We start from the raw sequence: 18,293 nt of genomic DNA on the forward strand, positions 1-18,293 counted from the left end.
ATCTTTTTTAAAAAATAAAAAATAGATGGATTCCTGATTTATAGACCTTAGAAAACTTTAATAAGCTTATGAAATTTTATGAATAATAGATAAGAAAAATTTAAATATATTTATTACTATTAAGATAAACTTCACTTACCACAAAATTCACCTGTTTCAACCACAGTTAAGTGGTTTCTAGTATATTCTCAAGGATGTACGGCCATTATTCCAATCCAGAATGTTTATTTTTTTTCCCAACAAAAACTGTACCTCCTAATAACCAAGTCCGACTGTTCCTCTCCACACCCTGAAAACTACACATGCATATAAACACACAATCTACTCTCTGTCTCTGAGTTTGCCTATTTGGGGCTTTTCAGGCAAATTGTGGTCTTTTGTGTTTGCTTCTTTACCTTAATACAGTATTTCCAAGATTCATCTGTGTTGTAGCATAGATCAGTATTTTACTCCTTCCTGTCGTAATATCCCATTATGTGATATGTCATTGGTATCTATTTATACTATTTGCTCTGTATGTAATTATGAATAATACTGTTATTATGAGCATCAGTGTAGAACTGTTATGTGAACTTTTATAATTCTGTTAACTTATAAACACTGGTAAAATTGCTGGGTTAGAAGGTGATATTATGTTGAGACATGGGTAGACTATTCTCCATGCCGGGTATTAAGGCGAGGCTTGGAGAGGACAGCAGTTCTCTAATTGATTTTTAAGCATGTTTTATTTTACTGAAAGCAGATAATAAACAGTTGATGGATATTTTAATATAGAAAAAATGCTTATTGTTAGAAGTGGATAGGTTTCTTTGCTTGACCACTTCCTGGAGTGAGCGTTGTCAATGGAGATTGACTGTGATTATCCTATCTGACCTTCACAGTGGACACGTAGGGAAGGAAGTTTCTAACCCTGTGACAGAGAGTAATGGAATAAAAAATAAACATGTCCCAAATTTGAAACTAGAGCAGGCTATCAACCATTTCTTTGATTGCATCATTAATATTTCAGAGATGTCAGTGACTGCCGCTGGACGTCTTTGTTGTTACTTCTAGAACTGGATATTTTATTATCAAACAAATATATTGACATGTGCATTTCTGATGATCTGACTAGATTCTCAAGTGGGTGTTTTGCGCATTTGGAATGTTTCAAGAACAACACCTATTGATAATTTTAAATTAAAGAAAACGGGATTTCATTGCTTACATGTAGTTAATTCTCCTCCAAAGAAGAAATGTAAGTAAAAATATAGAAGTTTTACTATTTCACAGTATCATATTTCTGCACATTAAGTGATATTACAATATAAATGTATTCTATTTTATACTGCTGAAAAACACTTTAAAGAATTATCTTTGAAAATATCCATGCTAAAAAATCCATCAAATCCACAGAATAATTAGGATTCCTAATATAGAACTATTTAAAGCCAACCTATGTTTGCAAAATGCCATTGAATGATAATATTCAAATAATCTTAAATTATTGCTGTGAAGAAGATGAAACAATGATATTGATAGAAATTATCAAGAATGGTGAGATTAAATAAAATTATCATGGCTGATATAATTTATGTTTTATGTATACATAATTTACAAGCTACAAAGTTTATAGCAAAACGTTAAAATAATCTCAGTATTCAAATTATAGGACTTAGAAATCTGGGTTTCAATTTTGGCCATCAGATGTCACTGAATTTATAAAATTTTTAATCACCTCTACTCTTTTTTTAACACATTATTTCCTGATTATTTGTGCTTTTCTAATGTAAGATAAATAATCAAACACATGTTCTAAATAAACAATCTGGAACATTGGAATAAATTTTTAATTAGATGATTTTTAGTAAAGTAAGCAAGAATAAAATTGACTTCCTATTATAATCGTTCTGCATAGGTGGTAGTGTATCCATATTGTGACTGCAAAACTGTGGACTTTTTTTTTATTGGAGAACTCTCTTCTCCAATAAAACATAATTAAATAATTTTCCTCTGCCTCTGATGTCTGATCCCCCAAATTCATAGACTTCACTTCTTTAGCCATTGCTATCACAGAATACATAAAAGAATCAACATAAATATGATTTGCTGAGTTCACTCAGTGTTGGCTGCATATACAGATTCTACAGATTACCATAGTGTATTGAACAGCCTATCATGGGGCTTTTGATTAAAACAATAATCGAAGATTGGGACTTCGTGGTTAAGAGAGAGCTTGCTGTTCTTTCAGAGGACTTAAGTTCAGTTCCCAACACTAAAGTCAGGCAGCTCACACACTAGGTTGTAACCCCAGCTTCAGGACACCTGACACCTTCATCTGGCCTCCACAGGCACCTGCACACATGTAGTGTACACTCAGATACAGACACACACATGCACACGCACACACGCACACACACACACACACACACACACACACTAATTTAGAATAGTCATTTCCTCCTTACTCGAGTCAATTTTTCTTATACAAATAAAAATAATTAACAATGCCTATTTAAATTAATGTTTTTTTCTAATTCAGAGAATTAGATAAAATTGATAAATAGTTCAAAGTTACTATACTTGAACCCCAACCATTTTGGTAAATTTAAACTTTTCTGTAGAGTCCCAGTTTTTCAGGGATTTGAAGCTAGGTTTAGAAGAATTAGGAGGAGGATGTTTGAGAGGCTAGCTAGCACATTGTACGTTGCTTCTATGTGCTTTTTCTGTCGGCATTACTTCCTTTGTTTTGCCATTATGAATTTTCATATTGTGGAAAAATCTAGACTTCATAATCCTTTTCTTTCATATTTTTCTGACTATAAAATTGACCATGTGTATTAGGAAAAATCCCAAAAATGTAAAGAAGCACATATTAATATTGTTATTTTTGAGTATTATCTTTCAAATACTCTGTTGTTAGGCAGACTTCCAGGCTTATTTTCCTAATTTGCATTGAATACAATACCACGAACTAAGAACCATTATGAAATAAAATTTTAAAAATTAAGACATTTAATTATAAACTACAAGAATTCTAAGAGATTGATGCAGGAAAATAGTCAAGACCACACATAATGAGAAATAATGAATATTCAGGAAATATTATGGGTCATATTAACTTTCGCCCATACTACATGTAATTGAACTAAACTGATTATTGTCAAATGCCTACTTTATTATTATCCATGCTGGTTTAGACTTCCCATCACTCTCAGGATCAAAGAAATGAGCAACATCCATAGTGAATGCAACAAGAACTTTCTTATATTTTAAAGAAAATAAAATACTAAGAAGTACTTATGCATATTTTAATGTGTAATTAATAATATGTTGTAGTGATAATTTACAATGACATCAAGTAATAGAAGCAATTGTCACTGACTTGAAAATTAATTCACAGTTATTTACATTGACAGAAAAACATCACTATGTGTGTGGTTGAGTATGAAGCTTTTGTACTGTTCATTTTATTTTGTGTGTGTGCTGATATATGTTTCTTCAGGTAATTGTGCAGTACATGTGCACATGTGTGCATGGCTTTATGTGGGGAGGTAGAAGAGAGCATTGGATCCACTAGAGATAGAGCTTCATATATCCGTGGGACATCCAGATTTGTTTCATAGGTGCTTGAATTTTAACTCTAGTACTTGTGATTGTACAGCCAGTGTGCTTAATTGCTGAACTGTCTTTTCTGGCTTCCTATGGCAGTATTTGGAAAGAAAACATTTTAAAAATAATAATATCATATTTTAATTTTTGGATATAACAAGCAACATATTCTTAAAAGGATAAGATTTCTGACTAATTTTTAGTCATATTGATTTATCTCTACTTGTATACACTTCTTTAACATAATCAAGTTTTATGTTCATATTTTCATATTTTTGGTGATTCTGAGGAAGTAGAAATTGTGCTCATTGATAGATATGAATGTAGAAGAAAGCGGAAAGTTGAAATACAAATTAAGTCCTGTAATTTGATTCTAGAGAAAAATTATTGTTATTGTTCCTTCCTATTTTAGTTTCAGTCCGGTCTCCAAACAAAAATCATTATACATCTTCAACAAGTGAAGCGAACCCGCCCCCAAATGTGACACATAATCAAGAATTTTCTCTTCCTCCTGGTCATGTGGTGTGCTGTTTCCTGGATGGTGGCGTTGGGCTTTATGACATGGGAGCCAGGAAGTGGGATTTTCTTAGGGAATTGGTATGTCTTCAGTTTTCCCTTTGTTAGTCTCCATGCTTATTTTCTGTAGATCTGTGATATTTATATACACCTGTGATTCAGTGTTGCTAAACATTATTTTGTAGGTAATAACGTGCTGACGTTTTTTGTTGTTAAAACATTGTAGAAAATAACACAGAATAACAACGGCAATAAAAAGCTGGGGATGTAGCCATTGGTACTGGTTTGTCTTGTGTTTGAGACATGATTTAGTCTCTAGCTCCACAGAAGAGAGGGAAGGAAAGAGCAGGCAGCAGTATATTATTAAAAGAAAAATGAGTGGCATGTGCTCCTGGCCGCCAGGAAGCAGAGGTAGTGTGGGGGGAAATGAAAGAGTTACACCCTATACAGGGCCCCCAAGACCTACATCTGTTCATGAGACCATACCTCCTGAAATTTCTACCGCTTCTGAATAATACCAGCTCGTCAATCTTTTGACGAGGCCCGACTCTCAGGCATTACTTAGCGTTTGGGATGCCTCCTTCTGGTTGCTGTCTCACTTCAAAACAAGGCTTTGAAATGAAGAAAAAATCTATTTTTTTCCCTCTCAGACATATCCTTTCCTTTTGGCACAAAGAGACAAGAAATATTTGATTTTGCCATGTGAGGTTTCAGGTTTCCAAAGCTGAAATTTGAAAGTGCAGGCACAGGAAAAAATATCTTAAGTATAAATAGTGGAAATTGTCTCCTTATGTATGTTCTTGTTACTGTACATGTGTAAATTTTACTATGTATTGTGCTTTATTAATAAGTGGTTCCTTCATATGTGATTTTTTTAAAAAAAATTAATGAATTCTAGGGCCATGTGGAAACTATATTTGACTGTAAATTCAAACCCGGTGATCCAAATCTTTTAGCAACAGCTTCATATGATGGCACTATCAAAGTCTGGGATATAAACACCTTAACAGCCCTGTATACGTCTCCTGGTAATGAAGGGGTCATTTTTGCTCTTTCATGGGCTCCAGGTAAGACTTCCTTTTATTAAAATTCAGAGTGAAATCAAGTGACTTTCCTGATTTTATTCAAATTTATCTTCTTCATCCAGATTTAATCTTGTTCCAAAGGCTGTAAGAGGCAAATTAATAGCAACATTTATTATTATAATTATTATTATTATTACATCTGTGAGATGTAAGGCTGTAACATAGCTCACCTGCAAAAGAACTTTGATTCCTGGGCTATTACAATAACAGTCACATAGAAAACTTACAGTAAATATAGATAATTTGAATATTATCTAATTTGGGCTGTATTTGTAGAACTCTGCCTTTAAAGATTAATTGATTTTACATGATAAAATTTTTTCTGAAAATTTTTCCTGTGATTCAGATTTGTGAAAATAAAAACTTCTAGGCAGTGGTTTAATTTTTGCGTATTTTTTCATTTTTTTAAAAAGAAGTAATGTTTGTATTTTCAACTGATTTTTTTAACATTATCACCTTACAAATTTATTTTCCTAATCAATAAATATTACTTAATAGTTAGAAAATATAGATAGTAAACTAATTATACATTCAGGTGGTACTTAGAAGCAACTGATAACTTGGCAGATTTGGCCTATAGTACTTGGCTTGATAATAGAACCATTCCTGTCTTTTCAACTTCTATTTTGAATTTTTTATTGATCTCAAGATGTTATCAGATATTTGTCCCAAAAATTTAGTAGGAGGTATATAGACTAAATAAATTGACCATGTAACTATTTAAGTTATATAGCCAATATATTCATTGATTTGTTCTCTTTCATAGTTGACACATTGATGACATTTTTATAATTATACTTTACAAAATTTCCTTTATAAATATTGTCAACTATGGGTCCAGTGTGGTGGCTCTTTGGGTAACAGAGTTTATTGCCAAGCCCAGTGGCCTGAGCTGAATCTCCAGGTACCTGCACTATAGACTGGGAGAACCAATTCCTACAAACCTCCCTCCAAGTTCCAAAGCATACACATGCCCCTCCCCACAGAAATAAAAAAATTATCAACTATAATTCTTAAATAAATTTAAAGTCTTACATTTTTAGAATTTTGTCTTGTTATGTTTGGTTTGGTTTTTGTTTTTTTTCAAGATAGGACTTCTCTGGCTTTGGAGCCTATCCTTGAACTTGCTCTGTAAACCAGACTGTCCTGGAACTCACAGAGATCCACCTATCTCTGCCTCCTGAGTGCTGGGATTAAAGGCATGTGCTGCAACCACCTGATCAGAAATTACATTTTAAAAGAGAATCACATTGGTACAAAATATTAAATGTGTAATCTCTGACCACTTGTGTCCTAAGGTGATTCCGATTGCATTGCGGGTGCAACTTCCCGAAATGGTGCTTTTATTTGGGATGTTCAAAAGGGCAAAATGATACAGCGATTTAATGAGGTAAGATAACTTATTGCTGTCGAATCGCATTATGTTTTGCTACACATCATGTAAATGTTTCATCTCACTGAGTAACACTATAATGGGATGTATGCTTTCCCAACTAGAAGAAACTACAAGGAACTACTGCGGATCCAGGATGAATTTGAGAATTACAACTGAATTTAGAAAAAATTATCTCAAATGCACATAGATTCCAAAGAATTTTAAGTTATACTTTTTACGAAATCTAAGCAAATAATAAATAATGGTTAGAAGACTAACTTAGAATTCCTAAAATATTACCTGTTGTTGTGACATTTTCTATAAAATCACATTCTCTAAACTTTGAAATCTGCTTGAACATCCAAAACAGAATTCCAATTAAGTCCAGCCTGTGAACCTTTGGGATTTATCGTGGTTATGTAAAGAGCAAGTATCACTCAAAATAGGTACACCACTGAGAAGTTTCCTCCTCTAAATGTCACCAAAGACCCTTCCCTAGTCCATCTACCTCCTTTGTATACTCTCATAGCCTCTGAGACATATGCATCTAAGGCAGGAGTGAGGAGGACTTAGTCACTTTTTCTAGGAGGAAGTATTAATGGCCTCATTAACCTTAGTGTAGACCTGGCCATCACTGAATTATACGTACTTTGTTTCCAGACATATGAACCAAGGTAGGTCAACAAAAATGGCTTATGATGGCAATGGCCTCACTGAAGAAATAGCTTTATTACAAGACGTGGTCCTGTTAGCAGTATTGCTTGATATAGACTCAGTTTATTGTTATAACACTGTTTCTTCACATACAAAATGATGAAGTTGGACTCCACAATGGCTCTGATCTCTGTAAAAATTCTATTATTCTATGACAAGCTCTACAACTGTCCTGTTAGTAGGATTGAGAAGCAAAGCTACACGCTGAGATGTCTCGTCACAGATAATCTGCTGCCAGTAAGGCTGAAACAAATTGAAGTCTCTATGTGTGTATTATTTCAACATAGATTTAAGTATGGTAATTAAGGAAGAAAGAGACACATATTTAAGGAAAGTACAATATTCTCGATAATTAGGTGAGGGTTTTTCATGAGAGAATGTCATATCTCCATGCCTTAACAATAACCATATGGATGATTTTGGTGACTTCTGAAGTGACACTGTTCAGAGAGGTTCTCAATATTTTTTAAAAGAAATCATAGGATGTTTTCTGGTATCCACTGGAAAGGATTACATGCCTGAAAGACAGAAATATAGATAACATTGTAACCAGGACTTCTCTATGGCCTTCCTCTAAGCTTCCTGAAGGTCTTGTGTCCACTTACCTGTTTAAGTAGGCTTTCTTAGAGTCTATAGAACAGATAGTTTTCCAAAGGGGTGTTTTCTTGTATAGATGATCATTAGGTAATGTGAAATTATCTCTTATGGAAAAAGGCAATGGTATGTCTTTTATCTTTCCAAGAAAGCCTCTGCGAAGACAGAAATCTTAGGTTCTTCGAGCTATTCAGATAGAATGTCATGTATGCACCCAGGTCCAGAGATATTCAGATCCCATTTTCTGACCAGAAATCAAAGATCTCAAAGTTTGAGATCTTGATTTTAGAAGTAGCTGGGTATGAAAGTGGTATCTATCCTTAATGCCATTAGAGCTCTATAATATCTACAAACAAAATGAATAATCTTATAACATTTTTAAAATGTGTATATGCACTTTACAAATATAGAGGGACTAGTCCCATTTTTAATTCACTTGTACAAATTAACCTTCTGTGGCTCTTCAAAGAAATAAAAACCACTGAAAATTGTCTTAACAGTTTGAGAATATGTTCTTGTAAATCAACCTTACAATGGAGGTTAAGATTTTTTTGGCTTTACTCTAATTGCAGCCATTATTTAAGAAGTTCATGAAACAAAGAAAGTTTGATTACAATCTGGGAATGGGTTGGTTGCAGCTTTTATTTCCTCCTCACACAGCTGATAAAGATATACATTCCATGTGCTTTAAAAATTCTCCTTGTGTGAGCGGTAACTATACTTCTTAGGTCTTTCCCAGTCCTAGACATTTTCCAGTTATCTTAATGAAAATAAGCCTTTGAAGCTAGAGCAACATACTAACATTATACCTTAGACATCATCATCATTCTTTATACATTATCTGTGTTTGAATGCAAGAAGCTGAATATCAGCAATCATATGATGAACTTCAAAGGGACAGATAGTCAATCTGGATCCTATGGATGGCCAAAAAGGACAACTTCAACTTTTAACTTTGTATACAACAAAACAAGAGCCTATTTTATGCTTACTTAAAGAGTCGTCACTCCTTTATATATTCTTAAAATGTGTATTCAGGTTCTGAGGAGGACCTGGTGAGACCATCAAAGTAGACCACTCCATGAGTAGAAAGAAAGGTTTATTGGGGAATTCAAACTGTCGGGCTATCTTCCAGAAGACAAAGAGATTATCAAAACTGCAGGGAGAGCCTTACCAGATGATAAAAGACAGGGTGTGTGGAGGAGGGGCCTGTAAACTGGAACAGCCTAGGAGACAGAGTAGTGGGAGTGGGACAGAATGGAGCAAGTTGTAGGAGTTTGATCTGTTGTGGACTTGTCTGAGCTAACAGGGAGCTAGAGTTCTCCTTGCAGGATGTGGTCAGCTGCAGAGGCGGATAAGGGAAGTAATGGCTTCTCCTGACAAATGGAAGCCCACTTTGCGAGATTTCCAGGAATGCTGACTTTTAGTAGCTATTCTGTTTATCCAATCAGAGTCCAGGCTGAGCTGAGCCTACACTGTCATTTAGGACATGGCCAGCAGCACTACTACTTGGGGGGGGGGCACTTTGAACCTAAAATTGGGGAGAAGTCCAAGTAAATAAACTGCTTGCAAAAGTGGAGAACATGGGTTTTGTGCATGTGCATGAAAAACGGTATACTTGTCTGTGGCGCATGATGCCCTTCTGTACTCTATGTGCCACCATACCATTCGTGAACCTGACAAGGGGCTGGAGATTGAAACACAGAAAGAGAGACAGAGAGAGAGACACAGGTCATCCTTGATGCCAAAATGCCGCAAGAATGCCGCCTTTATTATGTCCAGGGACAGCTTATATAGAGATAGCCATGCCCCAGCCAAACACACCAGAAACCATTCCCCTGCCATCAGGAACTCCTTAGGGTCTCGTGCTCAGAGCAGCTGTAGGCACTCAGATCAAGGGAAAACAAATTGTTTACAAGAAATTCAGGATCTGGGGGTTCACTGCTCCCAACACTTGTCATGGCATACATGCACATATATGAACATACACTTATCATGCACACCATACACAGAAATAAAAATTTTGTGTATTTATATCATACATATAAGATATATATATTCAGATTTCTGTCATTGACATTAATATTTATGTTGATATCACCTAGAATAAGTTACTAATAAAAATTATTCCTTGAATTAACTAAACTTTTAAGAGGGGTTAATTAACTTTTACTGACAACTGTTGTATTTTTTTTCAAGCATGGAAAAAATGGAATATTCTACATTGCCTGGAGTCATAAAGATTCTAAACGAATAGCAACCTGCAGTGGTGATGGTTTTTGGTAAGTACTATTTCTGATAGTATGAAGCTAATCTGTCTAGAAAGGACACCTTCAGTCATCTCAGCTGTATATTTTTGTTTGTACAATGAACCATTATAAATTTTATTTAAATCCCCACATAGGCACATGCTGTACTAGTGTGATATATCATTGCTAAAGAAAAATACAGTACAAATCCTTTTCAAAATACAAAATGAACAAAATATAGAATTTATTTTTTTTTGAAACAGGGTATTTTTTTTTTTTTCGAGACAGGGTTTCTCTGTAGCTTTTTTTAAAGCCTGTCCTGGAACTAGCTCTTGTAGACCAGGCTGGCCTTGAACTCACAGAGATCCGCCTGCCTCTGCCTCCCGAGTGCTGGGATTTAAAGGCATGTGCTACCACCGCCTGGCTTGAAACAGGGTCTTTTAAAGCTTAGGCTGGCCTTCAACTCTGGGTGGCTGAGGATGACCTTGAACTTCTGATTCTCCTGCTCCTACCTTTCAAGTTTGGGATTCTAAGTGTGTGTCACCATGGCTGGCAGAGAAATTGCCTTCTAAATGAAAACATTAAACAGAAAAAATGAACTGTCTTTTAAGTACTCAATTTCGCAGAAAATTTAAGAGACACTAAGTAATATAAATACTCCCAGATTTACAGATTCCACTATTTACAAAAGGATGAAAGCTGTGTGTCAAGGAACGGCCTCAACAAAATCACTTCTTGCCAGGGTAGGGGCGTGGGAATTTTGGAAATATAAGTAAAGAATATGAAGAGGCCTAAAAAATATATCAGGACAAAAGCCATATAAACTATCGGGATGGCATTCCAGTGACTGAAATCGTGAAATCACCCTCGTTTATTTTTCCACAGATTTTATACCCAATGTAATTGGGGGAGACAACAAAAGACTTTATTAACTTGATACAAAGGATAAGTCACACAGTAAATCACTTTATCACTCTGGGACTGCAAATCACTAACATTCTATAGTCTAGGTAGCCAAGGTGTTCTAGGTCATGTATGCTGAAGGCAGCCCTTCCCTAGGTGACCTCATAGTTAGAAAAGAAGGGGCAGAAGTACATTTGCGTATCCTGACCACCTGTCAGGATAGCATGGACTTACTAGAATGAGCTATTTTAATGTTAAAAGAACCAAGCAATTGTATGCATCCTCCAAACTCTCTGACCCTCAGAAAAGGTGGAAATGGGCCCACATTTCTCAGGCTCCATACTGTTGAAAATAGGAATATGACAGTAAAGTGAAAAGGCCCTCCCCTGGAGCTGATTGCACTGTGTTTCAGACATACATGCTTTCTTACTTCTTACAAGTCCCAGGAAAAAGAGAATTTTCAAGTAAAAACCCATACAGAAATAATTACCATGGTTAAAGTCAATGCTACCTTGTATTAGGCATGAAGTCATCATTGAGGGTTGCTCACTGAGCGTGGGGAAACTTATCTTCATTAGATTTTGCTGTACAAAGTCCAATTTTTTTCACCCTCATTTAGAAAATTAGAACTGGAAGAAAAAGAACAGAGGTAAACAAAAGCATGCTTAACAAGCCACCATTAGTGGCTTTCCTCCTTAGAGAGTGAGTTGATAATTGGTATTTACTAAAGTCTAAAAGACATGCTTAAGATTTTTAAAACTAAAGAATCCACAACTAACTTCACCACGTGTCTTCAGGACATTATTTAGCTTCATTTGTGAGCATCAGTCATCCCCAATGTGCAAGCACCTGCAAAGTTTTGACAAGCCTAATGCAGTTCAGAAGCATCTTCCATTTTAGCTTCTTTGTCAAAAGTCAGGTGTTCATAGGTGTGTGGATTAATATCCAGGTCTTCAATTTGATTCCATTGGTCAACGTCTCTGTTTTTATGCCAATACCAAGTTGTTTTCCTTGCTGTGGTTCTATAACAGAGCTTGATATCACGGATGGTGATGCCTCCAGAAGTTCCTTTATAGTAGAGGATTGTTTTGGCTATGTTTTTGTTATTCCATATGAAGTTGAGTATTGTTTTTTCATGGTCTGTGAAGAATTGTGTTGGGATTTTGATGGGGATTGCATTGAATCTATAGATTGTTTTTGGTAGGATTGCCATTTTTATTATGTTAATCCTATCTATCCAAAAGCATTGGAGATCTTTCCATTTTCTGATATCTTCTTCAATTTCTTTCTTCAAAGACTTAAATTTCTTGTCAAACAGGTCTTTCACTTCTTTGGTTAGTATTACCCCAAGATATAGTATGATGTTTCTGGCTATTGTAAAGGGTGATGTTTCTCTCATTTTTTCTCAGCTTCTTTATCATTTGTATATAGAAGGGCTACTGATTTTTTTAGTTAATCCTGTCATATTACTGAAGGTACTTATCAGTTGTAGGAGTTCCCTGGTAGAATTTTTGGGGTCACTTAAGTATATTATTATTATTATATCATCTGCAAATAGCAAAAGTTTGATGTCTTCCTTTCCAATTTGTATGCCCTTGGTCTCCTTGTTGTCCTATTGCTCTAGCTAAACCTACAAGAACCCTGAGAGAAACATATATAGATCCACCAGGAAAGTCAAAATAGACAAGATCTCCTGACAAAATTGGGAGCATAAGGGTGGGGGAGAAATTGAGGGAAACGGGTAGTCAAGAAGAGGGAAGGACAGAGACAGAGAACAAGGAAAGAGTTATTTTGGTTAAGGGAGCTGTTATGGGGCTAGCAAAAACCTGACACTAGAAAAATTCCCAGAAATCCACAGGATGACTCCAACTAAAGATCCTAAGCAATAGAGAAGAGGGTGGAAAAACTGGTCTTGCCATGTATTCAGATTGATGCCTATCTTAAATATCACCATACAACCTTCATCCAGCAACTGATGGAGACCAGGGCAGAGACCTGCAGTGGCACACTCGACTGAGAATCCAAAGTCTAGTGGAAGAGTGGAGGGAGTGAGAATATGGACAAAGAGGTCAACATCATGATGGGGACCCTCCCTGAAGAAGCTTACCTGAGCTAATGTGAGCCCACCAACTCTAGCCAAAGAAGGAAGGAACTAGCATAGGACCAAGTTAGCCCCTCTGAATGTGGGTGACAGTTGTATGGATAGAGCAGACTTCAGGGCCACTGGCAGTGGCACGAAGACTTGTCCCTGCTACTTGTACTGGCTTTTGGAACCCATTTTCTTTGGATAGATTCCTTACTTAGCCTGGCTACAGTAGGGAAGGCCTTGGTCCTTCCTCGGAGCAATGTGTCTTGCCCTCTCTCGGGATTGGATGGAGAGTGGGTTGGGGGATATAAGGGGAATAAGAGGAGGGGAGAGAGTGGGAACTGGGATTGTTATGTGAAATGAAAAAGGAAAGTTTATTTTCTTTAAAAATAAAATAAAATAAAAGCATCTTCCAAAGAGGTTAATCTCCAGGAGAATCAATAGCACTTATATTGTGACAATAATAAAATAAGCTAACAGAGATTATTTCCTGTTATCAAATTATAAAGGACATTTTTCTGTATTAAGGATCTCTGAACTTAAGTTGCATTACTAAATATACACCAGGGAAAATACTGTAATGTAAGTTTCGATCTTGGTGAAATAGTGCATTGAATGTACTTTGTGAATGTGCAAGCAAAATAAATTTTGAGCACTTAAATTTCAAGCTGAAAATCTAATATATCTGTTATAGCATAGCTGGTAGTACTTGAAATTATATTTTTCTATAATTAAGAAATCTTTCCAACCAAATAGCTTCTGAATCAGTGATCACCTATAATTTGATCTAAATGGATTGTGGTAATTCATATTATGTGAAGTAGATTTGTAATTCGTATCATCATTTGTGTGTGTGTGTGTGTGTGTGTTGTTATGTCTAGATCCACGAAGTCCTCCAATAACCAACAAGGAGACTGAGTCCCATATATAAAAGCAAAGAGCCTTTATTTTATACAAGTTTTCAAACTCGGTCTCTCTTTGTGTCCAATGTATTGGAATAATGGGAGAGTCCCGAGTTCAGTGTGAGTTGGGTTTTTATAGTAGTAAATGTGGAGGGTAAGGGATTTCTAAGGTTCAGGACCCCCTGATTGGCTGACATTTGTCTAGGGGTGTCCTAGTGAGTGTGTGCTGGAAGGTGATCCTATCTACATAGTTTGGAACATTAGGAATTTCCTTTGGATGGTCTGTTCTTTGGTGGTGCTTGGGTAATCTCAGTTTGTGGTCCTTCCTGCAAGCAGGTATTGCCTCAGGGTAAACTACTGAGACTCAGACTCCATTAAATTTATCCATGGCTGAGTCCTACTGTGGCAGGTGATAATGGTGGGAAGAATTTCCTTTGGCTGATCTGTTTCTATTAAGCTTATCATGGTTGACTCATGTGTGTGTGTGTGTGTGTGAGTGTGTGTGTGTGTTTCCGGGTCTCTCTGTATAACCTTCACTGACCTTTTTATAAAGACCAGGTTAGCCTTGAACTCATAGACGTCTATATCCCCCTGTCTCCTGTGCCCCCACACCTAGCACCTCTTTTTCCTTTAAATGTTCTTTGCAATTTCAGAGATGGCTTTTATCTTAGAATACTGACCTTTGAAAGTGGCAATTATGACTTTGTTTACCTAATTTTAGTATCATCCGAACAATTGACGGTAAACTTCTACACAAGTACAAACACCCAGCTGCAGTGTTTGGTTGCGACTGGAGCCAAAACAACAAGTAAGTTCTTTTTCCCTAAATAATAATTGTATTTGAGAGATTAGAAATAGAACTTTAAAGCTACTCCTATAGATAATACATATTCTCCTTGGATATTACTTTCTTTTTCTGGAAGATGAGGAGCGTTGTAACTGCCTATTTGTTTTGGCTCTTTGTAGTCCATGGTACTTTCTCTTCTCTTCTCTTCCTTTCTTTCTTCGTTCCTTCCTTCATTCCTTTCTCTCTCCCTCTCCCCCCTCTCTCTCCCTTCCTTCCTTCCTTTCTTTCTTTATTCTTCTTCCTTCCTTCCTTTCTTTTTTTTATTCATTTTACACACCAACCACAGTTAACCCTTTCACTCCTCCTCCTGCTCCTCCCCTCCTCCCCATATCACCCATTCCTTAGAGAGGGTAAAGCCTACAGTGGGAAGACAACTAAGTCTGGCATATCAAATTGAGGCAGGACCAAGCCTCTCCCCTCAGCATTAAGGCTAAACAAGTCATTCCACCATAGAGATTGGGTTCATGCCAACTCATGCACCAGGGATAAATCCTGGTCCCACTGCCTGTGGCTCCACAAACAGACAAAACACAACTGTCATCCACATTCAGAAGGCCTAGTTTGGTCCCATACAGGCTCCCCAACTGTCAGTCCAGAGTCCATGAGCTCCCACTAGTTTGGGTTGGTCAGCTGTCTCTGTGGGATTCCCCATCATAATCTTGAATCCCCTTACTCATATAATTGCCCCTCCCTCTTTTTGACTGGACTCCAAGAGCTCAGCCCAGAACTTGGCTGCAGATCTCTGTATCTGCTTCCATCAGTTATTAGATGGAGGTCCTCTGATGACAATTAGGGTAGTCATCAATCTGATGATAGGGGAAGGTCAGTTCAGGCACCCTCTTCACTATTGCTGGGATTCTTAGCTGGGGTCATCCATGCAGACTCCCAGGAATTTTCCTAGCACCATGGTGCTTTCTTATATGAATTAAGAATACAATTTACCATCTTCGAAATCATTTTATGATACACTGGAGAAAAACACACTGCTAATAAAACTAATAAAAATTAGAAGGGGGCCTATTCAATGTGTGACTCTTAGACAAACATGGTTCTTTTTCTAATTTCTTTAAGGATCTAAGCAGTTCTGCATTGACTTTCTACCTCCCCCAGCATGGTCGACAGCCTCTGCATTGCATAATTTCCCACGATGTAGAACTGCAGTGGGTGGATTTGAAAGACAGGCTTGCATGAGAACTACTTATCCTGTAAAAATCAACTTCCATGTAAAATTAAACACAAGTAAAATTCCAGTAAAATTGGACCTCCAACTGACTGCATTTCAAATAATTTTGCTTAAAAGCTTTTTTTATAGGGTATAAGTAGTGTGTTTTAAATGGAAGCTATCTGTAGATATTGTCAAAAACACCATGAATTCTCTTATGCTTCCCTGTACTAAATATGGAAAACATAATTAAATATTAAAAACATGCTTCCTGAAACAAATAATATACAATACAAAATAATAGATCTGTGTTTCTTCCAGTAGGTATGCTCCAGTCAGTAACAGAATTTATTAGCATATAACTAGCTGATATACAAAATTAGCTGATGACCAGGCTGACATTCCCCTGCATTTCTTGTCTTGAAGACTAACAATCATTGATAACAAAGGTTGCCATGCAGGAGGCTTTGGTGGTGGTGGTGTTTTCCATGCCCTATCATTTCACGCCCTATCATAACCACCAATGCTGGTTATACTTGGAAGAAAAGTGAAGCAGAGAAGCAGAATCAGTCTCAACGGGCTGAGACTACTGTATTGAAATTGCAAGGGGCCCAACCTTTCCATGGGATGAAGGTGAATCACATTTAGAGGGCTTGGGGCCACACACACACACACACACACACACACACACACACACACACACACACTACCAGGAAGTAGCAGGTTGGGACTAAGCAGTTTTTTTACAGCTGGACTATTGCTGAATACAGTCTGACTCAATTCCTCATGACCTATGGTTATTGCTGAATATTTATATCCCAACATGCCCTTTCTAGATATTATGCAGTTTGGGTATTTATAGGGTTGGGTTTGGATTCCTTCGAAGTCCTTTCAGAAGTTGCATGTCTTATGATGTCTGCCTTTTCTCCGTCACCTGTTGTTTTCCGTCAGAACACAGGCTACGGCTTTAGTCGGCTGCCGTTCAGCCAGTACCTGTGGCTCTGAAGGTCCTGCTTCTGTGCCAGTGGCCCAGCTGCTCAGGCTGCAACCTGCTGGGAATTTTGTTCTCACAGGCACCAGCTCTGTGGCTGCCACCAAAAAATAATTGTAATTAAATCTCCCTCATTTTATTTATCAATAAAATTTGGGAGCCAGAAGCTAGGTGGAAAACCTGCTAGCTCAGAGAGGTAGCAACTAGCTGACCTTTTCTCTTTGCCTGCTTATCTGAAAAAGAGATGGCCCTTCCCTTCCTTCCAAAAATTAAAGCCCATTCCACACAAAGTCCCTCCCTTCTTTCTTCACATCTCTCTATCATCTTCCAGACTTCTCTGGCTCTCTATGATTACTTTCTATCAACTATTTGCTAACTCGGCCTCCTGACCCAAGATTGATTTTATTTAATTCACACAAGTACAAACTCGGGCTTCACTATGTGATTGAATATCCAGCACCAGTCATATTTGTTATACTCTGGTCAGGTTGAATATTTAAAACACAGGTCTGGGAACCGGAGATCCCTCCCAGAGGTAAAGGCTTGCCCAGAACATGTGAGACCCTAGAGCTTCTAACCCAGTACAGAGAACAAAAAGAAACACAGAGCTGCACACACCATTTTGGGGGGTTAAATTCCTGAATATTATCTCACTGATTGTAGGACAAAAATGCAAGCTCTTTCTTTAAGCATAAAAAAATTCATTAAATCTTGGAAGACAATCGGTATTGTATAGTCTTAGAGACAGCAACATTTTAGATATACATGAAAGATCCAGTCTCCTCCTGGTCTTATTCCTTAGAAAGTAAAAAGAATCCAGAAGACCATCAAACACTCTCTTTAGGAGATACATTTTATTTCTATTTCATTTCTACACAAAATTGGTTAGCGAGATGTGGAGTTGGGAGGGGTAGATCCTGGGAGAAGGAGGGAGGTTGAGGAAGTGGGAACTATAACAATAGACATTGTATACATGTATAAAATTTCAAATTAAGGATAAAAATAAAAATTTAAAAATTAGTTTTTGTACTGAGAACCAGGTAGATATTATCTATGTTCAACCATAGGTGGAATATTCCACAAATAGATAAAAAAGGTCTATTGTGTATCATAATAATTGGGTAAGCAGTAAGTAGACAAATCTCATTACTCACCATGTGGGACCATCGGAAGACAAAATAGATGAAAAGGTACTGTTTAAGAAGCATAAGACACTTTAAGCCTGAGATGCTGAAAGTCAACTCGGGTCTATAATGAAGGACACGCAAAATCAGCCAA

At 36.8% G+C, this 18,293-nt stretch overlaps 1 protein-coding gene across 4 annotated transcripts in view; it reads left to right on the top strand.

Annotated features, from left to right (window-relative positions):
• Wdr17 (WD repeat domain 17) overlaps nucleotides 1-18,293 on the top strand; it is an 85,193-nt gene that overhangs the window by 36,702 nt on the left and 30,198 nt on the right. For all 4 annotated transcript variants that reach the window (XM_042054969.1, XM_038327017.1, XM_038327018.1 and 1 more), the window contains 6 exons: nucleotides 1,115-1,237; nucleotides 4,004-4,188; nucleotides 5,006-5,174; nucleotides 6,491-6,582; nucleotides 10,075-10,157; nucleotides 14,737-14,823. In XM_042054969.1, coding sequence (XP_041910903.1) covers nucleotides 1,115-1,237; nucleotides 4,004-4,188; nucleotides 5,006-5,174; nucleotides 6,491-6,582; nucleotides 10,075-10,157; nucleotides 14,737-14,823 — 739 coding nt within the window. The remainder of the gene's footprint in view (nucleotides 1-1,114; nucleotides 1,238-4,003; nucleotides 4,189-5,005; nucleotides 5,175-6,490; nucleotides 6,583-10,074; nucleotides 10,158-14,736; nucleotides 14,824-18,293) is intronic.

Source organism: Arvicola amphibius, chromosome 4, assembly GCF_903992535.2.
Source record: "Arvicola amphibius chromosome 4, mArvAmp1.2, whole genome shotgun sequence".
Classification (NCBI taxonomy): Eukaryota; Metazoa; Chordata; class Mammalia; order Rodentia; family Cricetidae; genus Arvicola; species Arvicola amphibius.